Here is a 25,406-nt window from a genome sequence, read left to right on the forward strand (position 1 = left end):
ATATATATATATATATATATATATATATATATATATATATATATATATATATATATATATATATATATATATATATATATATATATATATATATATATATATATATATATATATATATATATATATATATATATATGATTATGATGATTATGACGATGATGATGAAATTACAAACTTAATAGCTGAAAATAAGTTTAATAAAAAAAAATTTGATAAATATTATTTTATGAGTATTATTTTCAGGAAAATATATCTTTAAATAGATCTTTGAAAACAAGTTTTCGATGAAATTATAACAAAATGATACTCCATATATGATTATCTATTATATTAGTATTTTAACTATTTAATATATATATATATAATATATAAATATATATATATATATTGATAAATAATATTAAATAATAATTATAATCATAATATTAAAATAAAATTAAAATATTAGCACATTCACTTCTGTCGGTGAAGGCCATTTATGCTAACACGTGAGGGCTTGGTGAAGAAACATCACCAATATTGTTATTCTTATTTATATTTATTAATTATTTTTATTTAATTTGATTTTTATCAAGCGTTTATATTCATGAAATCATTCTTCATCTACTAATTATCTATTTTTTTATTTCGCAGTTTGATTCGAACTTCACCTCAACCAATCATTAATTAACACAGGGGCGGGCAAACTTTTCGCTGTGAGGGCGGCATTGAAATCTATTTTACCTTTGAAGGACCGCACATGTTTTTGAATAGCAAATTTTTTCAACCTGGGGGAGATTTTTTTAAGATTTTTGGCTCCTTCCTTTTGGTCATAATGTCTGACTTGCCGCATAAAATAGCTTCGCGGGCTGTAGTTTGCCAACCCCTGCATTAACATATCGTTCTGTAAAGTTAAAAAAGACTTCATTTAAAAGTTTTTATTTAGTTCTGTATAGTAAAAACAATTCAGTATTTTGCAGACAATCTAATTTTCTGCCTATAAGTTATATTGCAGACATACGTAATCATAAAACCACTTGAAACGTTATATGTAAATAACATTATTTCATTGAATAATTCAACACACCAATCAAAAAATCAACTCAATCATCTAGCAACTATTCAATCAACCAATCAATCAATTAACTCATTAACTTATTAATCATTCAACCAAACAATCAAATTACTCATTAACTAATCAATCAATCATTCAACCAATCAAATAACTCATTAACTTATCAGTCAGTCAGTCAACCAACCAACCAATCAAATAACTCATTAACTTATCAATCATTCAACACAACCACCAATCAACAAATCAACCTGATTAGCATCGAGACCCCAGAACTCTAACTCTTCTTCAAACAAAGGGCCGCAGACATCTGTGGGATAATGAAGTTTACCAGTTCGGTAATAATTCAAAATTTGAGCAAACACGCCAGGGTGCCTATCGAAGAAGTATTCATTCAAGACGGGGTCGTAGTTCGCCAGGGCCTCAGTTAGTCGGCTCAATCTTGTGGCAGGGATTTTTTTGAGGGTCGCTTTGTAGGCCTCGTGCCTGATACCGCCGACATTCAGAATTACTCTGTTGTCGAAGTCTAGTGACATTCTGTTGTGTTGGTAGTGATGGTGATGTTTTTGGTAGTTGTTGAGATGGTGAAAATTTTTTAAGGTGAAAATAAAACTTTGTGTCGGTAGTAGCAAGATGACTGTGATGATAATTCTGTTCGGTTGTGAAAACAAGAATTTATAGCTGAATGGTGTTAATGGTGATAGTTAGGATGTATTAGATAGTATTAGCAGTGTACTATATGACGGATGCAAATTTTATGCGCCGATTATCATAAAATTATGACTGTTCTTAAAATTTATACAGAGTGACTAAAATGATTTTATTTGTGATGATGATAAAAGTTGATGACGTTGACATTGAGATGATGAAGAAAAACTTGACGACATTAATGATATCACAGCTGCCAGAATATATTTACATACATGAAATTGAAATTTAATTAATAACAAACATGCTGTAGAAATCGTTTAAAGTTCAAACGTTGTCAATTTTTTTTTAAGTTTCCAAGATTCACTAAGTTGGCATCTTTAAATTGAGCAAATGACTAACAATTATTTGAGAGTATGATACAAATTTTTTGATTTAAAGCAGTTGAAATGTCATTGAGGTATGAATAAGTTCAATGTAGAGATATCTCATTTTTTATTCAAAAATTAGTTAGTACGACCAGAATATTTGGCAGAAATTTGACATCTACCTTCGGCCATTTTTTGTATAAACCAGAAACTTTTTGTATTCTAAAACAATGAATGAAGATTTTTGGCCAAATTCACTCTTCGCTGCATCTCTACTTATGAAACTTACTACGTATCATTTGAATCAACTAATTTTTGTGCAACACATTAAAAGTTAGTCGCACTTTATTGGTATTCTATCACGTCTTCTCTATACATCGATCCTGTTCTGTTTGCTTTACGTCATGATTTCTATAGTTACATCACATCACCCGCTATTTATATTTACAATGGCTGTGAATTAGGTATTTAGAATAAAAATTATTAATTATCAATTTGTTTTTATTATGTTTATTGTTTATTTTTAATATTACTTTTAGTATTTTTCATAAATAAAATAATTTTCGTTAAACGCGACTAATGTTAAATGAACGCAACCGTTAGCACTTATTTTCCGCCAAGCCAATTGGGATTTATACGATTTACTGCTTCTGGTGTTGCTTCGTTATTGTTGTTATTTATATTATTGTTGTTGTTATTTGTGATGTTATTATTGATGTTACTGTTGTTGCTATTTTCATTTTTGTTATTATTGTTGTTATTACTGTTGTTGTATATGTTATTGATGTTATTGTTGTTGTAATTGTTATTAGTTGTTGTTGTTATTATTGCTCAAGTAATTGTTGTTACTATTGTTGTATGCGTTTTGATGTCTGACACAGCTAACTGCAATGACAATAGCAAGTGAATGTGAATGTGAAGAGATCCCCGCTTACAACATGCAATGCATGTGATTAGTTGATTACGTACAATGTCTGTTTGTTGCTATAATACCTCCTAGAAATGTCTAAATTAGAGTTTAAATGAAGAAATGAAACAAATAATAAAAATAATAATTCAATTACAGCAACAACAAAGTAAAGATAAAACATTTATGTACTGTGAAGACGAACAAATTTTAGTTTGTTTTATTTTTACTGTGTTGGTGGTGTTCTGAAGTGTTGTTTCTGAAGTTAAATTGTTGATGGCAATGTTGCATGCAGTTATGTTGATGTTGCCGTTGTTGTTAAGATTGGTGTTGTTGATGTGCATGTTAATGTTAATGAGATTTTTTTGATGTAGTTATATTGATGTTTTTGACAAGGTTGTTTGGTTTTGATGATTTCGTTGAAATAATTGTTGTTGCAGTTGTTGTATGTGGATTAAAAATTTAATTAAAATCGCTATTTTTATCTGCCAATCATCATCGTTCATCTGGTTGTGTTTTATTGTTAGAACGGGGAAAAAGTTTTTTTTTTTTGGAAAAATTTTCATCCAACATAAGAGCATTTAAATAAAATTGAAATGAGATTTGCATTAAAGAATATGAATAAAATGTGTGTGTGTGTGTCTGTGTGTATGTTGATATTATGCGTGTGTGTGTTTGTGTGTGTGTTAGCCAGTCTTTGGTTATAATGAAAAACGACAAATATGATATCGTAAGGTATCCAGGGTTTAAAGGAGGTTTTTGTGAACAAAATTATGAGGCACTCCTTAACTGCGTGCAGCTGATGAACCGAAAGATGTTCAAGGAATATTCATGGAGATGTTTAAGGAATAATCATGAAGATGTTTAAGGAATAATTATGATGTTACTTTTCATCTTGGCGGGTAGGTAATCTTTCCAAATCTTTGCAGGAGAATTGGTAAACTTTTTCTTTCCCAAATGAGCAGATTTGAAGGGCGAATGTGAATGATCGCCGTTGGTCACTGCTCTGACGTTGTCCATTTTAATTCGGATCAGCATGAAATAATATTATTAATAATAGTGATGTTATTAAATGACGTGACGATGAACAGAATGACAATGTTTCGGCTGGTGATGATAATGATTTCCAAACATAGACGATGACGATGATGATGATCTTGGTTTTTCCAGTGTAGATGATAATGATGATGATTCTGATTAAGATAACAATAGAGTTCAAATTTTATGGCATAAATCTGATGTAAGCACATCTGACGCAAGTAAAGAAGGCAGAGCCAATCAACGAATTATAATACAGGGCAATAAGGTTTGTTTCTGTTCAGTTTATTAAATTTAGTAACACAAACACCACAGACAAACACACACATACACACACATAAACACACACATACACACACACATACATACACACGCATACGCACACACACATACGAACACAAACATAATGTTGAAATAGTTAAAAGGTGCATCTAAAAAATTATTTACCGTTGGTGGTGCACTCAAGAGGTTTCGAGGTGTTTTCTTTTTTGCAATTGACACGCAATTCAAATCCCCACAGTCACCCAACACTAAAATAATGCCGCACATACCTGCATACATACATACATGCATACATACATACATGCATACATACATACATACATACATACATACATACATACATACATACATACATACATACATACATACATACATACATACATACATACATACATACATACATACATACATACATACATACATACATACATACATACATACCTTTTAATTTTTAAATTTATTTAAATTAACCTTTTTATTTTCACCACAATTTTATTTATTTTATTTTATCACTGTTCACACGGTTTTATCTACACGCTTTTGATTTTATTTCGTTGACGTAATGGCACCGGTCCTATACCAATGCACGGTTTGTTTAAATCATTATAAAATAAAATCGGACGGTAAACTATATCGACATGGAGGCAAAATGAAGGGCCAGGAATGCCCTGGTTCGTTCAAGGCAGCCGACCAGCCTCCGGCGGGTTCATCTGCTTCCGCGCGACCGCCTCTTATCGCTGCACCTGTCATCAAACCTCATGTTGCTACACGCGGTTCTTCTGCGTCGGTCTCGGAGAGTCCCTCCCAAGTGGATTCTTTTCATGTTTTTGACAGGCTGACGGTCGTTTTGAGGACTGCCCATCTGTATGATCACGTTCCCAAACCGTGCAGAGACAAGGTATCTAAAGCATTGTCGGCTTTATTGACGGCCGTTTGCGATGATCCCTGCGACGCGGCCCATTGGTGCAGGCTCCAATGTTTTTTCGCATTTGTTTTGTTCAAGCCCACCAGGGGCGGTCGCAGGACTAATCAAGCCAATTACGTTATTAAACGGTTGGCCGAATTCAGTTCGACCGAGGTCGAGATTATTGTGGCAAGCTTCAACACTGACCACAACACCAAACCGCGTAAGCACAATCCAAACAGTTGGATTAGCGCAGTAACCACTCGGATTGAACAGGGCAGTCTCTCGGCGGCCGTCAGACTTGCTTGTTCGCCCGCAGGCCTGGCGGAGAGCTCGCCTGAGACACTCGCTAAACTCAAAGCTATTCATCCCAGTGCTCCATTGAACAGGCGAGCTTTCCCCGCGCAGGAGCCGTCCAATGGTCGCGTTTCACCAGCCCAGGTGTTGACGGCTTTAAAGTCGTTTAATAATGGTTCATCGGGAGGTCTTGATGGCTTGAGGCCTCAGCACATAAAGGATTTACTTTCCGGTCTGACACCCACCGATGAATTGTTAAATAACCTCACCCGGTTTGTAAATTTGTTGTTATCTGGGGTCTGCCCTCCCGCGGTTAGCCGTTTCTTTTTTGGGGGCCGTCTGGTGGCTTTAAACAAAAAAGATGAAGAGATCAGACCCATCGCGGTGAGAAATTTCTGGAGGAGGTTGGCCAGCAAGTGCGCTCTGGCGCTAGTGTTGGAACAGGTCAAAGCCAAACTCTATCCTATCCAATTGGGCGTCGGTGTGAAAGGTGGTGCTGAGGCGGCCGTCCACGCCGTACGTGAACTGATTTCAGCACTTCCAAAACGGTGGGGATTCTTGAAGATTGATTTCAAGGCGACCCTTTGGGACCGATGCTTTTTGCTCTAACCCTTCACCCGCTGTTGACGAAGTCATCCTCGGCGTTTGTTTGTGGCTACCTGGACGATGTCAGCTGGCCGCAGAGGGTAACATCTTAGCGGACGAATTCCTGTCGCTGAGGGTCGGCGCTTCCATCATTGGTCTTGAATTAAACACAAACAAGTGTGAACTACTTGTAAATGACACGTTTCAAACGCCACACGTGCTGGCTAATGTCCCCACAGTGCCCCATCCATCATTAAATTTTTTAGGCACTCCAATGATGGCCGGCGATCATCAGGACAGGTTTTTTTAATAAAAAACTTTTTGAACTAAGATTTGCCCTCGAACGTGTCTCTCTTCTCCCGGTCCACGACGCGCTGACAATCATCCGCGGCGCCCTCAGTTTGCTGAAATTGATGTATTTTTTGCGCACATCCAACTTTGTTAATGCGGCCATTTTGGGCAAATTTGAGGGTGCTCTGCGGGTGGCCCTCTCAGCAATTTGTAACGTCGATATTACCGACAAGGGTTGGTCTCAGGCTCAGCTGCCGGTACGATTTGGGGGACTGGGGTTACTAAGCGTGGTTCAGCTTGCACCAATTGTTTATAAATCTTCCGCATCTGCCACGCTTGACCTACAGTCTGCCCTTCTTCGGCAATTTAGTAGCCTACACTGTACTCCACCGACTCCAATCCAACCAACAGACCTTTCCCAGGGCAATATTTTGGAGGAAGCATATAAACGCACATTCAAAGAGTTGCTTTCCTCAAGCCCTGACTCGGCGACCTCAGCTCGCTTGCTGGCAGTATCCAGCGAGGCGAGTTGTGGCTGGCTGAGATCTTTGCCCAATACGTCGGTGGGTACCAGATTGGACGACGAAACGGTCAGGACAGCCATTGGCTTCCGTCTGGGGTTGGCCGTTCAGAGTCGATATACATGCAGGTGCGGCGCGGAGGCGGATGAACTTGGCCATCATGGTCTTGTTTGTCGTTTGGGCGGAGGTCGCCAGCAGCGACATTCAGCCATAAACGATTTTGTGTGCCGACTTTTCTCCAAGGCCTCAATTCCGATTTTAAAGGAACCGTCGGGCATTGCGGCGCACGACGGTAAACGCCCTGACGGGTGTACCTTGATCCCTTGGAGAGCCGGCAGGTGCTTGGCGTGGGACGTTACCGTTCCGGGCACCTTTGCAGCTTACTAGCATAGAAAGCGGTTTGGCTGCAACCAGGGCATCTGACGAGAAGATCAGAAAGTACGACGGAGCTCTCCCCTCGATGGAGTTTTTACCGATTTGTATCGAGGTCCTCGGCCCCATGGACCGTAAAATTTGTAAAAATATCAGTATTAGGTCAGGCGATAGTAGAGAATATTTTTTTGCTATGAATAATATCTCGTACATCCTGCAGCGGTTTTTGCGCGCCTGTGTGTTGGAAAATGTGGAGTTGAATGCCGACGGGGTTGAGTGACGTTATAGCAAATAAAATCAAATTTAGTCAGACGCTTGGCTTTTGGTGTCATTCGTCAATGATTTGGTTTTAACATACATACATATATACATACATACATACATACATACATACATACATACATACACACACACACACACACACACACACACACACACATACACACATGCACACATACATACATACATACATACATACATACATACATACATACATACATACATACATACATACATACATACATACATACATACATACATACATACATACATACATACATACATACATACATACATAGCTTGCCCACTCTCTGTCCGCGAACTTCGAACTTCACTGCCAAAGTTTATTTCAGGTGCCACATGCGCTGGCTGGAATACCCAGAGTTGGTGCATCAGAACTGAGTTTTTTAGGCACCCCTTGGTCGAGGGCGATTATCAAATAAAGTTTCTTGACCAAAAGCTCTCTGAGCTTAAATTCGCCCTGGGTCGTGTTTCCTGTCTTTCGGCCCATGATGCCTTGACTATTATCCGCAATGCCCTCAGTTCGCCCAAATTGATGTACTTCCTGCGTACATCTAAACACATTGACCCTTCTAAATTGGGCGAATTTGACGGAGCCCTGCGCACCGCCCTGTCGTCGATTTGCAATGTTCAAGTGACCGACAGTGGTTGGTCCCAGGCTCAGCTGCCGGTGCGATTTGGTGGGCTGGGGTTGCTTAGCGTGGTTTAGCTGGCGAGTCTGTGAAATTTGCCATTGGCTTCAGACTTGGCCTGGTCATTCAAAATAAATACACGTGCCGATGTGGCGCTGGGGCGGACGAGTTTGGGCACCACGGTTTGGTTTGTCGCCTGGGTGGGGGCCGTCAACTACGTCACTCAGCGCTAAACGAATACATTTGTCAGCTCTTCTCCAAGGCTTCAATCCCGGTTCTCAAGGAACCATCCGGCATTTCTGCGCATGATGGTAGACGCCCGGACGGATGCACACTAATACCTTGGAGAGCCGGCAGATGTTTGGCGTGGGATGTTACGGTCCTTGGCACCCTTGCCGAACGATTTGTAAACCTGACAAGTAAAGAATGCGGTTTGGCCGCGGCTGGGGCAGCGGACGAGAAAATGAAAAAGTATGGGAACGCCCTCCCCTCGATGAAATTCTTGCCAATATGCATCGAGGTTCTCGGCCCGATGGACCCCAATACCCTTAAATTTTTTAAGGCAATATGTAAAATGATCAGCGTCAGATCAGGCGATAGCAGGGAACTGTTTTTCGCAACTAACCAGATTTCGTGCTTGTTGCAGCGGTTCCTGCGTGTCTGTGTGCTTGAAAATATCCAACTGAATGCCGACATGTGCAATTAACGACAAATCAAAGTGTTAATCCATTTGTTACTTGATGTTTGACGGTTCAGTGTCACTCATCATGTTTTGGTTTTAACATACATACATACATACATACATACATACATACATACATACATACATACATACATACATACATACATACATACATACATACATACATACATACATACAGACAGACATACGTATGAATATGTGTGGTTGCATGTATTTACACGTATATTTTTTTATTCTTTCATTTGTATATAAACATCAATATATGCATCGGACTATTATAAACAGTCAAAAGAGCAGAATTTAAACAAACAAGAGTTTATATGTTCATGAATACAAAAGCATGCTGAATAGTGCATTTGGACAAAAAACAAATATGAAAAAAAAACGTTTTTTTATGGACTTGAACACACATACACCTGTACACACATACACATGTATACACATAAACACACCAACACACACGCACATACATATTTTAACACATACACATAACAATACAAATGCATACATATAGATGACATATACATACATTATTGCACATAAATTCGCCTACCATAACGCGGGCATAGATGGAAAAAAGACATCATTATGACCTTGTGTAAACAAACGTAAAAATGCTTTTCCAATCTTTTATTTCCGCTTTTTTGGTTTTTATCGTTACCATCGTTATTGTCATCGTCATCATTTTCATCATCTCCTTAGTCGTAACTATCATCATCATATCATCATCATCCTCATCATCCTCACCATCATCATCACCATCGACATTTTCATGTTCACCATCATTATCATGATATTAATCAGTATCATTATTTTTATCATCAGCATTATCACCATCCTTGAAAAAGTACTTATTTCGATTTAAAATCTTTTGCAAAACCTCCAAAATATATCATGTAGATGTTTGTATATATTACCGTGTGTATGTTTTTGTATGTATGTGTGTGTGCGCGCATAAATATACATATATATATATATACATATATGTATATATATATATTATATTACAAATATTATTTAAAATTTATATTATTAATATATACAATTTTATAAATATATATATACATTACCAAAAATTTATACAGCGCTTTTTAAAACAAAAAAATTTTCAAAAGCACTTACAAGTAGAACAAACAAAAATAAAAATGAAAAACATATAGTAATAAGTTGATTGCCAAATACAAGAATAAAAATGTAGTTTAAACAAGTGCGCTTTCAATTGTTTGCAGAAATCAGAAAGCGAGAGTCCCAGTGGACGAAGACTTGGAGGCAGACTGTTCCAGACCATGAGTCCAGCCACTGCAAAATTTCTTCCACCAGTCACTAACTGAGTTCGAGGTACATTTAGTAGGTTCGTGCAGTCGGATCTCAATTGCAAACGTTTCAACTGTGGTGTTTTAACAGACAATCTTTCAACTAGATATGTAGGTGCCACTCCGTTAGGGTTGTGTATATATATGTTCCAATTGGAGCATGGCATCAGTTGTTGAAGATTGATTTCAACTCTGGTACAATAGGAGATGAAGGACCACATCAATAAGATTTGTGCCTCAAGTCATATCAACCACAGAAGCATGTATCGAATCAGGCAATCACAAGATAGATCAACATTGAAAACGCTGGTCCGTGCCTTCATTACATCTCGTTTAAATTATTGCAACAGCTTGTTTTAAAAGCTACCAGACACATCACTCACAATCCTTCAGTCTGTACAAAATAGAGCTACGAAACTTGCTATTGGTGGCCTAAGATTTGATCATGTGACATCGATCTTAAACGAGCTTCAGGATAAGATCTTCATTTCATGGTTATTTCTAATTAATTAATTATTTTGAATGGGTCTCAATGCATAAAACTGCCGTAAAAACAAATCATAAATTACTTAAATAACTTTAAACAGAATAAAAGAGAAAGAGAGAGGAAGAAAGAAAATAAGAAAAAAACAGAAACAGTTATCAGTAAAGCATGGTCAGCTTGGAAAAAATCAAAAAATAGAAATAGTAGTAGTAGTAGTAGTAGTAGTAGTAGTAGTAGTAGTAGTAGTAGTAGTAGTAGTAGTAGTAGTAGTGGCAGCAGCAACATAAACAGCAGCAGTAGTAGTAGCAGTAGTAGTAGTAGTAAGAATCTAATGAGATCCCATGAGCTTTAGACTATGAAAGGTTTGACTGGATCGTGATGATTATCTATCTGTCTGTTGGGCAGTCTTTGTATCATCTATATGTGTATATATCTATTTGTATTAACACCATAGCAATATAGCTAGTATTGATGTGATTAGTAAATCCAAAGATACAAATATAGAATGAATCTGAGCAAAAAATCATTGTATATGCGTACCTATAAGCTTGCATAGCGGCTTACACATGCATGCATGCATGCATGCATACAAACAAAATAATTTATTAAGAGTTGGGCATCATACAAAATGCAGAACATAGCCGGGCACAAATAAAATCCTATTAGCATATCATCACATCATCGCATTATAACATCATTACATTATCACATCATCACATCATCGCATTATAACATCATAACATCATTAGATTATCACATCATCACTTCATTACATTATCACATCATTGCATCTTTTGCAAGTGTTGATGTTGAAAATAAAAATTAATGAAGCTCAGTGGAACTAAGCAACTACTCATTGTTATTATCTTTGCATTTTAGTTTGAATACACAAATATTTGTGTGACTAACATGTATGCATGTGTATGTATGTATGTATGTATGTATGTGTGTGTATGTATGTATGTATGTGTGTGTGTATGTATGTATGTATGTATGTATGTATGTGTATGTATGTATGTATGTATGTATGTATGTATGTATGTATGTATGTATGTATGTGTGTGTGTATGTATGTATGTATGTATGTATGTATGTATGTATGTATGTATGTATGTATGTATGTATGTATGTATGTATGTATGTATGCATGTATGTATGCAGGTATGTTTGTATCCATATACGTTTGTTTGAATCCTCGTCCAAGCGATTTATAATTTAAAATAACAATAACACACTCTCATAATAAACCTTCATTACTCTCATTTGACTGTGCGTGGTCATGACTTTTTTTACATTACCACAATTTTGAAATATTTTAATAATTTTTGTCATTTTTGGAGAAATGTTGTTCAATTGTATGTTTGTTTTGTGTCTGTTGAATTTGTTTTTGCTGGTTTTATATATTTATAAAAAAAAACAACGTTTATTTACGTTAAGAATTTATTTGCCATCCGATATGAATTAGGTGTTAGGTGCATGGATGTTGTTTGCCAGCTCAGTTCAGGTTACATTTTTAATCAAAACCATTTTGAAAAACATTTTCCAACATACATGGCAACAACATTGCAAAATTGATGAAAAATAAATCTGAAAATTATAAATAATACCAATAATTGCTTCAAAATTTTGAAAAATGACATCAAGACAAAATTTTAAAATTTTTTAATATGAGATGAAAGCATTATTAACAAATTCAACATCAGCAACAACCTCAACGAGCAATTCTATTGGTTAAAACAACAATAAAACAATGTTAACAACGCATTATTTTCTACAACAGTAGTTACAACAGCAGCTACAACAGCTGCCACAGCAGCAATAGCTAAGCAAAAACAAAAACCTCGAACCGATATATTGACAGCACTCGTTAAACTGTGGCATCGTTAAATTGAAAAACCGTTGATGAATAAACTTTACGCCCAAAAGCTTCTATTATAGCAGAGCACGTATTTCGCTGAAGTACGCAATCTCAAAAGCACATAAGCGTTCAAAAAAAAATGTGTGAACATACTTTATATATGTTTACCTATAAAATACAGTACACAAAATATAGTGCCTTTTAATGTACTTGTACTCTATATAAATGTACACGCTGTACAACTAAAGTATTTGCACTTATAGATGCACACAAGTAAGTACACATGAAATGAAATGAGTTAAACTTATTTCAATTAAATATACGTCACGTAAACATCTAACGCATGTTTTCTTTTTGAAATTGTTGGCTGTTTATTTTTTATCGGTGGATATCAATCAGTCTCTATTTAGCTGACGATTTGCTGAGTCGATGGATAATCTTAGCCGCTAAATATTTGTCAATGAACAAATCTTTATGGCGGGCATTTCGTTATATTGTAGGATTAATTTCCAGATTTAACTGAATAGTGTTTATTTAAACTTTTTTTAATGTCATTAGAAAAGATACACAAAGATTGGATGAATTTTTCCGGACAGCTGTAAAATATGTCAAATTTAAAGTTTGTGAATCTCATAAAGAAATTTAGATCATTTAGAACTTACTAACAATTTTTTAAAAATCAACCAATAATAAAACGTTTGGTATGTTCAATGCTTGGCTCAGATCCCCCAAATGACACACATCTTAATAAAAATATAAACACAAAAAATAACTAAAACATAGCACTCTGAACATCAACACAGAATCATCAAAAATCATGTTCATACAAACAGAAGCGTAGGCGTACATAAGAAGGAAAAACATTTGGAAAAGTTTGTGAATCTTGAAATGGAATGGAGCATCTTTCTCCACTCGCTTAACTACGCCTTTATAATAAGATCTTGTCATTTAATATATGCGAGATATGCGTATCGAGAAATATGTATCGAGACATGTGTATCGAGACATGTGTACCAAAACAAGATAGTGACCAAAAGAATTCAAAGCGAAAACCAAAATAACGAAAACCATTCTATTTACTGAGAACCTGCCAAACAACTTTTTCTCCCGATGGGCGGCAAATTTTTTCCTCCTGGTTATTTATTGTCTTTTTATCGCTTCATAGCATGTCAAATGAGGTCTTATTTTTATCTATATTTTTCTTTTTTGGTAAATCTTTCGCCAAAAATAAAGCAATTGTTTTTTGTTACAAAAAAAACAAAAAATTGAACAATTTTTTTGGCGGTAGAAAATTTTTAAGATTTTGCAATGGTGGAATTTTCGACTATTTTTATTCAACTCATCTATTTTATTTTTTGTTGCTTTGTGGCTAGCAACATTACCGACAACAACATCTGTTTTAAAATGAAACAAGGACATCTATTTTAGAACTATGCAACAGCATCTATCTTAATATTAAACAACAACACCTATTCTAAAATTAAACAACAACATCAATGTTATAATTAAACAACAACATCAATTTTATAATAAAACAACAATTTCTATTCTAAAATTAAATAACAACATTGCAACTGACAGCACAGATCAACGCGTTAGCAACAACAAAACGCAATTTTTTGGTGTTAAATCATCCCTGCACATGAATACATTGTTTTTTTTCTAAGAAAACAGTTCAGTAAAATGGTGTAAAAGTAAAGGAGCCTGCTACTGTTGACGCAATGATCGGATTCAATTGCAAAGTTGCATTTTTTCATGTGTATTTACTTTCACTTAACTGTGTGTATCTTGTTGATCACTCTTAAAAATATTGATGAGAGTATTGAAATAGACAAATGGATAGATTGACAAATAGATAGATAGACAAATAGACAGATAAACAAATAGATAGATAGACAAATAGACAGATAAACAAATAGATAGACAAATAGAAGGATAGACGAATAGAGAGATAGACAAATAGATGAATAGACAAATAGATAGATAGACAAATAGAGAAATAGATAAATAGATAGATAGACAAATAGATAAATAGACAAATAGATAAATAGACAAGTAGATAGACAGAGAGACAAATGGACAGACAGATAGACAGATAAATAGACAGATAATAAAATTTAAATCAGAATTGAAACTATCGTTAAACAATACTGATCATTTCTCACAAATTTATTTAAGGCATGTTGCCTTTTATATAAAACAAATTCAAATTATTCAAAATACCCTAAGAGGTATCATAATTATATTTAAAAACATGTTTAAATAATGAAACAAAATCAATTGAACACCGCTAAGTAGGTTTTTTATAATGTTCTTTTTGCAGGTGTAAGCATCCATGAATGCTTATAATTAATGTACATTTTTATGTAGATGCGTATTAAGTGCGTGAACAGATGGAGGTTGTTATGAAAAATACTAATGTGTATGCGTTTGTGTGTACGAAAATGTGTATATGTATGTTTCTAACAAAATCATACAATACAATTCATTACAATACATTACAATACAATAAAATACAATGAAATGAAATACAATACAATAATCTAAATGCATTTTTTTATATATGCATTTGTTTTTGGGTGTATATATGAATGTATGTATAGGTATTTGTACAACATATCCAACAAAAACATGCAATACAATTTTTTATGTATATGAGTATGTGTGCATGTAGGTATGATATTTGCATGTGTTTATGTATGTGAATGTATATAAAATTATGTATGCAGCTTCGTTTATCGTGTTGACATAAACATTATGATTTCCAAATAAACCAAAGCCGAAAACGGAAACGCTATTACATCTCTTGACACTGTTCCGAAGTGTCAAATTTGTCATCACCATGAACTGAACATCATCACCGTCATCGCATTCAACCATCATTTTTTTCGTCACCCTCATCATCAACATAAAAAAGAACCACAACACAAACAAATAACAACACAAACAATCAAAAACAAATAACATAGAAAATAAAACAACAGCAACAACAGCAACAGATATTCAAAACATCATCAACAACAACAACATAGGAAAACAACTACACAAACAACAAAAAACAAGCAAAATAGAAAATAAAACAACGTCAATATAAACATCATCATTAGCAACAACAACAACGCAAACAACAAAAAATAAGCAACATAAAAAATAAAACAACAACAACAACAGCAACAACAACAGATGTTCAAAATATCAACAAAAATGACACTGGCCTAAGCGCGTTCTTACCATAATTCAAAACCTCAAAATGTAAACGACGCCATTCATATTGTACGTATTTGAATAAATAAATGCTTCCAAACGGAAATAAATAACAAATGTTGACAACAATAACGCTTTATATAGCGCTGACATGATCAAAAAACTTAATCAACATCGAAAATTATTATGAAATTCATCAACATAGAAACTGGATAGAGCAAAATTAATTATTTTTAACAAATGTTTAAAAAAATCTTGGAAGGCTACAAAAACAACATTATGGTTACTTATTATTGAAAAACATTAATATCAAAGACATTAAGAACAAAATAGCATTAACTAACATCGATTAAAATAACATCGACTTTTCATCGGCTTTTGATACTGTTGACCATACTATTCTCTTGAGACTGCTGCATCATTCTTTTAATATTACTGATTCTTGTCTATCTTGGTTTTCTTCTTATCTCTGTAATCGTTTTTCTTATGTTATTCTCAACAATTCTACTTCTAACTCCTCTACTCTTACTTTCGGGGTACCTCAGGGTTCTATCCTTGGCCCTCTTCTATTTATACTCTATACTTCTGAACTACCTCGTATTATTAATAACTTTTCTTTCTCTAGTCAACTATATGCTGATGATTCTTACATTTATACTTCTTTTCCTCCATCTAATCTCAATAGTGTTCTTCATAATTTATCTCTATGTCTTTCTTCCATTATCGCTTGGTCTGACTCTATGTGTCTTAACCTTAATCCTTCTAAGTTTGAATTAATTTGTTTTAATAAATCTAAACACTCTATTACTATTCCTCCTATTATCTTACCTGATTCTAAAACTCTTGATGTCTCTCATAGGTTTCGTAGTCTAGGTTTTATCTTTGATTCTACTATGTCTCTCTCTTCTCAGATTAATAGTGTTGCTAGAAGCTCTTACTTTCATCTACGTAGAATAAAAAAACTTTTGCCTTTTCTTGATGATCCTACTCTTCTCCTTCTTGTTACTTCGTTAGTCTTATCTAGGATTGATTATTGTAACTCGCTCTACTATGGTCTTCCTGACTCTATACTCTATCCTTTAAGTAAAGCTTTTAGCTCTGCAGCTCGTCTAGTTGCTCGTGCCCCTTTCTTTTCTCATATATCTCCATATCTGGTTCTCTCGCACTGGCTACCTATAAAATATAGAATAGTTTTTTAAATTTGCACGTTCATGTATAAGTCTCAATCTAAATTATTTCCTAAGTATTTATCAGATATATTAATTGAACCTAAACGCTCCGGTTTACGATCGTCTTCTTCTTCTCGCTTTTTTTTTAACTCGTGTTAAACACTTTTTTGCCAAATCTGCTTTTGCTTTTTCTGGTCCTTTTCTCTGGAACTCTCTACCTACTTCTCTGACTACTTCTCCATCACTTGCGAAGTTCAGAGCGGATCTCAAGACCCATCTGTTTTCAAAATTCATTGAAGAGCTAATTGATTGATTGATTGATTGATTGATTGATTGATTGATTGATTGATTGATTGATTGATTGATTGATTGATTGATTGATTGATTGATTGATTGATTGATTGATTGATTGATTGATTGATTGATTGATTGATTGATTGATTGATTGATTGATTGATTGATTGATTGATTGATTGATTGATTGATTGATTGATTGATTGATTGATTGATTGATTGATTGATTGATTGATTGATTGATTGATTGATTGATTGATTGATTGATTGATTGATTGATTGATTGATTGATTGATTGATTGATTGATTGATTGAACTACAAAATCGCTTATTCTATCAGTAAAATCAACAACATCAATAAGACAATAACAACAATATTTTCAACCGCAGAAGTGAAAACATTTGTTGTGACATCAGTAACAACAACATCATTAACATCAACAATAGCATTAAAGATTGCAAAAACTTAAAAAAACCAGCAAAATCAAATTGAAATAGGAATACAGAACATAAATCAAACCATCAGGTTTATACCATAATAATCATTGTCATCATTATCTTTTGATCATTTTTGTTATATCATGTTATCATTATCATACATCATCTACCGACTGTCATATTTATTTCTTTATTTTTTTCTTTATTTATTTATTTAATTATTTATTTATTTATTTATTTATTTATTTATTGCAGTTTCCATTTTGATGTTTCAGATTGAAATTTTTTTCACAAATAATTCATTACAGTCGTCGTCGTCGTCATCGTCATCATCACCTTCTAAGTCACCTTTATCAGCAATAATTGTCATAAAATTCCTCCGAGAAAACATCATCACTTTATCATTCATGTTCATTACCATTAACGTCATCGTATTTATCATCAACACCAACGTAGTCATACTCACCATCAGGGGCGTCATTTCAGATTTTGGTTGGGGGGGCGAACTTATGTGGTCTATGACTTAGCATGTAATATATATATATATATATATATATATATATATATATATATATATATATATATATATATATAAAGTAAGTTTATTAATATATATATATATATATATATATATATATATTAATAAAGATCACGGCGTTTTTTACAGTACTCAATCTATATAATAGTTTCTCGATTCTTCGAATAATTCTCCGATCTACCAAACTTAACTTGTTAATACTATTAACAAAATTCCTATTTACAGAAGATGTCATTATCTACATGTATGCATATAGTACTATTTCGACTACCTAGTCTCGTCAGTGCAACATTATAATAAATTTTACATTTTTAAAGTTTTTAAAATTTCTAAATTTTTAAAGTTTTAAAATTACTAAACTATATATCCTATTATATCCTTTTTACAAAGAATTTAAAATTAACACTTTTATAATTTATAATTATAATATTTTATAATTTTTCTTGGGGGGGCAACCCTGCCTCCCCCCCAAATGACGCCTCTGCTCACCATCATCAACATGGACGTTTTCGGTCATCATCACCATAGTTTGAAACATCCATACGAATGTCGGGGGCATTTACATTGCGGCTGTTAAGTTGCCGAGAAAATATTTTACCACGAATGATAATACTGTGCTGTCCTGCTAGTAGAGTCTTAAAAGCGCGCGCTTGTCTGTGTGTGTGTGTGTGTGTGTGTGTGCGTAGTGTGAGAAACTCGTTGCTGATGTCGTTGAAACGTTATAATAATAATAGTAATAATGATAATAATAATAATGATGATAATAATAATGATAATAATAGCAACAAACTTTTAAATTTTTTAGCAGTCAGAACGGAGCAAAAAGTGAACCACACATTCAAGCAGGTCTCTTTACCCTGCAAAACATACACACTTGTATGATTGCAAAAAGTAAACATGACGTCTTTTTATGTATGTATTTATGTATGTATGTATGTATGTATGCATGTATGTATGTATGTATGTATGTATGTATGTATGTATGTATGTGTGTATGTATGTATGTATATATGTATGTATGTATGTATGTATGTATGTATGTATGTATGTATGTATGTATGTATGTATGTATGTATGTATGTATGTATGTATGTATGTATGTATGTATGTATGTATGTATGTATGTATGTATGTATGTTTGTATCCATATACGTTTGTATCCATATACGTTTGTTTGAATCCTCGTCCAAGCGACAAAAAAGTGTCTGAATTTGTTGTAACACTCACTTTGTATGCCACACGTGATTTATTGCAACATTGTCTGGGCTGGCACGTATCCTTCAGTCACGGATCCGGTTAAACTTATGATGAAAAGGGCCGTCAGAACCATCACCATGTCAACGATGAGGTCTCATACCAAGGAGTTATTCACGACAACCAATAATCTTAATTTTAATCAATTGAATATTTATCGTACTTTGATTTTTGTGTATAAGCATCTTAATAATCAATTGCCTAATACGTTTGCTAATTATTTTAAACATGCTAACAGTCATAGGATGTCTAATTATTTGCAATCGAATAAATCAAAAACTAACATTTTACATTCGCATGTAATCTGTAAGGGTCCTAGGACTTGGAATAACATTATTAAGAATGGTTTTCAATATAAGGCGAAATCGGCTACTGATTTTAAAAAAAAAGTTAAATCGTTTTTAATAATTAACAATTATTAATGTCCTAGGACCTGGAATAACATTATTAAGAATGGTTTAATTTAATTTAATTTAATTCTATGATTAATAATTTAATAAATTATATAAAAAATGTATTTACATCATGAAATTTATGTACTCTATCTATAAACAATTTCTGTTGATATTTTTAATGTGATTATAATTATCTATGAAACATTATTTTTTGTTAACTACCTTTTGTTTTATTATCTGTTATTAACATACTAACAACTAACAATATTTGATATTAACCACAAAACTCTGAACATATTTGTCTAGGTGGCTGTGCTAGATGAGCCCATTAGGGGCTCCATCACATTCATCCTGTCTCTTATTTATTATCTGTAATTTTGAGGAGCAAATAAAATTTCGTTTCGTTTCGTTTCGTATGTATGTATATATGTATGTATGTTTATGTTTTTTAATTTTATGGAGCAAATAAAATTTCGTTTCGTTTCGTTTCGTATGTATGTATGTATGTATGTATGTATGTATGTATGTATGTATGTATGTATGTATGTATGTATGTATGTATGTATGTATGTATGTATGTATGTATGTATGTATGTATGTATGTATGTATGTATGTATGTATGTATGTATGTATGTATGTATGTATGTATGTATGTATGTATGTATGTATGTATGCACGTATGTATGTATGTGTGGGTATATGTAGTTTAATTTGAACATTTATATAGCACTAATTATAATATTGTTGCATTTCTCAGGCGCGTTCGTTCGTTCAACATAAATGAAAATATAATAATAAATAAAATGTCATCCAATCCTAATACTAAATCATAAAAACTACACGCAAGCTAAACTTGAACCTCACCGACAATCAAATCAGAAAATTTTCTGCCAGTAACAAAGATGAAATGAAAATGACGATTGATCTTTGTCTACCTTAACATTCGAATCATCCTTATGAGACAATGGGAAATAGGATAATGACTCTATGTCGATTGTTTTCATCAAGAATGTCAGCGGCATTTCAAGACTTCACATTGCTGACTAGATGAAAACTTACTTTTAAGTTTTTTCATTCTGTTTTCTAATGTTTTGGACTCATTTGATGAAAATGAGTATGTGTGTATCAGTGTGTATCTGGTGTGTGTGTTTGTTTGTGTGTGTGTATGTGTGTGTGTGTGTGTGTGTGTGTGTGTGTCACACCAACACACACCAACATCGCCACGAATTACTACCTTACATTTATCATATGTAACCCTGACTAACCTAACGAGGCAGAACGGTAGATGGAGTGATTGCTCATGTGATGGATGAAAGATTGAAAGATCGGATGAACGATTCAATTAAAAAAAGAACAAAAGGAAACTTTCTTTCTATCTACGTATGTAAATTAAACAAACAAACAAAAAAATTTTTTATAAATTTAAAGGTTTACATTAAACTAACCATAAAAACTCACACAACTGAAACGTATGTACATTACTGTTATTCTCATTACAACAAAATTAATTAACTTTCATTGCAATTAACACTAATTATAATTAAATTAATATTATTTTAGTTTAGTGTTTCTGCAAGAGTCAGTCTAAAAAATGGCGAAAAAATTGTGGCGATCAGTACGGTTACTCATAAACCAAATTGAAGAAAAAATATTTTTCCATTAAAATTTCAAGCGGCAAGCAGCTATATTTAATAAGCTTTATATAACAAACTTTATAAAATCCTGGTTTTAGTGGGATTTTCTTTTACTGAATGGGGTAGTTTGCTTGATTATATAGAGTTATGTGGAATTTGCGCGGTTATATAGAGTTATATAGAGTTTGCATGTTTGTCTGTGGTTTTTGTGTTTGTATGTTGTATATTTTTAATTTTAGGTGGGTTCTTTAGCGGTTGCGCGTACATACATACATACATCATCTTCATCTTCATCATCATCACCAACATCATTCTCATCGCCAGCATCGTCATCACCAACATCATCATCACCATCACCAACATTATAATCATCATCATCACCACCACCACCACCACTACATGCTGCACTTGTTTATTTAAACATAGCGCCGAGGTGAAAAAATTATAATTACAACAACAAAAATCAAAAATAATAATAGAAAAAAAACAATAATAATAACAACCATGACAATAAATAAAAACATTAATAAATAATAATAATGATAATTAACAACAGCAAAAATAGTAAACAGAACAACAAAAAACAGCAACAAAATTGAACGACAACAAATGCTGAATACACCGGTACCATAAATCCCAGTTAAATAACCCACCAGAAAAAAAATCACCATTTACATCCCAATCATCATACACATCATCACATCATTCTGAACATGTTATCGCGTATCATCACATCAGCATAATGTTGATTTGCAGTGTATTTATAATTTGCATAACACTTTATATTGTCTAAAAAACTCGAAATTAATTTGTCATCATCATCATTCTGATCATAATCACAGTAATTTTATTTTATCATCATCGTTATCATCTTATTTTAAGTTTCTACCATCAGATAGACACATGCACACACACACACACACAACACACACACACACACACACACACGCACTCACAATAACTCACAAGCACACACACACACATACGCGCACACACATATACTGCACACAAATCTTTTTAAAGCACTTACACGATGAGTTCATTAAGATTCTCTTTAAATTTTCAACTTCACCATCATCTTCAGCATCATCATCATCTTCACCATCGTCATCAACAACAGCAACATTGATAAAGATGGTGATGACGACGACGACTATGATGATAAAGATCTTTATTACTATATTAACAATGAAACTCGCAATAGCGAAAATGAATAGAACAGAAGTAATAATAACAGTTGTCAAGATAAAATATTCATAATGTACCCAAATTTTGAATATTTAATTTTTCGAAAAACCTTCGAAAAACATTCTTTGCTAATTTTTGGAAAACAACTTCTGTCTAGTTAAACATCATTCATTTTTTAAAATTATAAAAAAATTTCAAGAAATTTTCATTTGCACTTTCCACGCAAAAAAATCTGAAAATTTTTAGTAGAATTTTAACAATTGGAGATGGGAATGTTTGTGAGAAGTTGAGGATACTGCAGAGTGCATTGTTTTTCCGTGTATTTCGCTTATCTCTTCCAATTTTTCTGGAACGGAAATGATGCTACAACAAAAGTTACGTAGATAGCGATCTCTATTCAACTCATGCACTTGAATCTGTTGAGATTTTCATTGTTGGCCAAATCACTTTTGTTAGATGGTTTATAATTGATTTTATTTTTATAATTGAATTCATTTAAAATTTTTAGATGCTAAATTGCTTTTTTAAATGGCTTTTTGCGCAAATAGACACACACACATACACAAACAAACACACGAACACACACGCACAGAAACAACGCCAGCATATCATTAACATTAACTTTAACACACATAATATAAAAATATTGGCGTGATAAGAACTTTCTCTATTTTTGCGTGTTGTTAAGCAGCAGAAATGTCAACCCAGAAGGCAGACCGCCAAGCTAACAAATGACTTTCCACTGGTGCTCCCAGATTTTTGGTTATCTTTTTTTTTTGAAAATTTTTCCTTTTTTATATGTACATTTTTTTTAACTCTTAAACTCGAAATGTTTTTTTAAGTTAGTGAGAGCAAGTTTTAAAATGAAGTTAAAGTTATATAAAAACTTCAGTGAATGACAATTTTTATTGATCGGATTCAATGAACCACCAAAAAAATAATTTCAAAGTTTTATATTATATTCTAAATAATGAACGTACTTACCGAATGATTCATTCAGTCTTTCTTCCACATGATTAAATGACGATGTTGAAAATAATATGAGAACATCAACATCCACAATGAACGGCTCCACGCATTCAAATCTACCTCGAATTACAAAATAAAATTATGTAAAAGTATGTACTTTACACTTCCAAAAAGTTTTACGTGCTAGAAGGCAGAGGTTTTTAATTTTTGTCTACGTGAATAAACTTTTGAATGAAAAAATGTCAGACATAAAATGTGAGCAAGATGTCGCTTAGTAATTGCAGCATCTGATAGAATTTTATTTTAAAAATAACACGTTTCGAGTTTATGTTTTTCCTATTGAAATTGTTTTCAAATTGTTGTAAAGCTATTACTTTGTTTTCTCTTTTCATTCTTCTCTTTTGAAAAAATATAATTACAGAAAATTATTTTTGAACAAAGCAATGATCATAAATTCTAATTTAATTTAATTTAACAGACATGTATGAAGTCTCAAAAAACTTAAACGTCCAATAATGGTTAGGAAATGATTATGAATAATGAATGTAAGAAGCTTCAAGTGCATTAAACTGCTGATACCATCATCATCTTCTCTATACTCATCTCTCGCCATCACAGCCACTCTTGAAATCATTATCGTCATCATTGTTAGTTAGTATCTTCTTCGTCATCAACATCGTCGTCATCATCTTCATCACGTCTTCACGTGATATCACTGAGTTGTGAGTTATTGAAACTTCATTTTGAATTAAATTTATAACAATTTTTTGTAAGATTTTTTTCTCTGAAACTTCAATAACACGTAGCACATGCAAATATGTGTGAATTGACGCATCACACATACACACACACACAAACACACAACGCACACACACACACATTGCACGTTATAGATGGGGAACTCCTTACAATCGAACCTACTCACTTGCAACACTCCAACCAATTAAACAATTAAGTTGCACTAAATATTATATATATATATATATATATATATATGTCTTCAATTTATATCCATTTTTGTAAATGTTGTGTCAATTGTTAAATTTTGAATTTATACCACAAGAAACGCGCCCATCTTAATGTTACTTGTACAAATGTTATTACTTCATGTTCATGACCAGCAATGTTTTGTAAGCCCAGGATTTTTGTTGATATGAAAATCTTTATTAACACTATATACGCGGAATGAATATGGTTTTCAGATAACGAATAAGCGATTAATTTAATAAAATATATATCTAAAAAAATAAATTTAAGTTATAGATTATTTTGCCGTAACCAACTTAATCTAGTATATTTAGATCAAACTTTTTTAATAAATTAATATTTGATTTTTCTATTTGATACTATCAACATTGAGATTCTAATAGCTTTCTTTTTAACTTCAATTAAATTTAATCGAGGCAATGATGATGATAATCATAATGATGTAATAAAAACAAAAAAGATGCTAACATTTTCTTGCCGGAGATAGTTTGAATCTAGTAGCTGCAATCAAAAAGTGTTATCCATATTCATTATAGTCACGTAGCATCAACTCCAGTTATAATTAACTCAAGTTATTCAACCTAAACAAACGTCTTCGATGACAATTTTATTATTTTTTACATGTATAAATATTCAATATTTATTTCGAAACAAATATTGAATATTTCAAAATTACTATTAATTTATTTTATTATTACTTATTATTTTAACATCATCATATTTTTTTCGTGACAATATATTTTGCTCTATGTTGTATCAATTGAAAATTCTCTGACACTTT

The 25,406-nt window shown here is 33.0% G+C and overlaps 2 protein-coding genes across 2 annotated transcripts in view; one reads left to right on the forward strand and one right to left on the reverse strand.

Moving 5' to 3' along the window:
* HELRODRAFT_136334 (hypothetical protein) overlaps positions 1–1,581 on the reverse strand; it is a gene marked incomplete at both ends in the record, with an annotated part of 5,450 nt that extends 3,869 nt beyond the window's left edge. The window contains one exon of the mRNA XM_009022522.1: positions 1,303–1,581. Within this exon, the coding sequence (XP_009020770.1) occupies positions 1,303–1,581 (279 nt within the window). The remainder of the gene's footprint in view (positions 1–1,302) is intronic.
* Positions 1,582–4,943: 3,362 nt separating this feature from the next.
* HELRODRAFT_175086 (hypothetical protein) lies at positions 4,944–8,902 on the forward strand (the record flags this gene model as incomplete). The annotated part of the gene is made up of 6 exons (XM_009022523.1): positions 4,944–5,767; positions 6,412–6,586; positions 7,157–7,230; positions 7,307–7,535; positions 8,004–8,198; positions 8,480–8,902. 6 exons carry the CDS (start codon positions 4,944–4,946, stop codon positions 8,900–8,902), a joined length of 1,920 nt encoding a protein of 639 aa, XP_009020771.1.
* Between the last annotated feature and the right edge of the window lie 16,504 nt (positions 8,903–25,406).

This window comes from Helobdella robusta (genome assembly GCF_000326865.2).
Source record: "Helobdella robusta unplaced genomic scaffold HELROscaffold_32, whole genome shotgun sequence".
NCBI classification, from domain to species: domain Eukaryota; kingdom Metazoa; phylum Annelida; class Clitellata; order Rhynchobdellida; family Glossiphoniidae; genus Helobdella; species Helobdella robusta.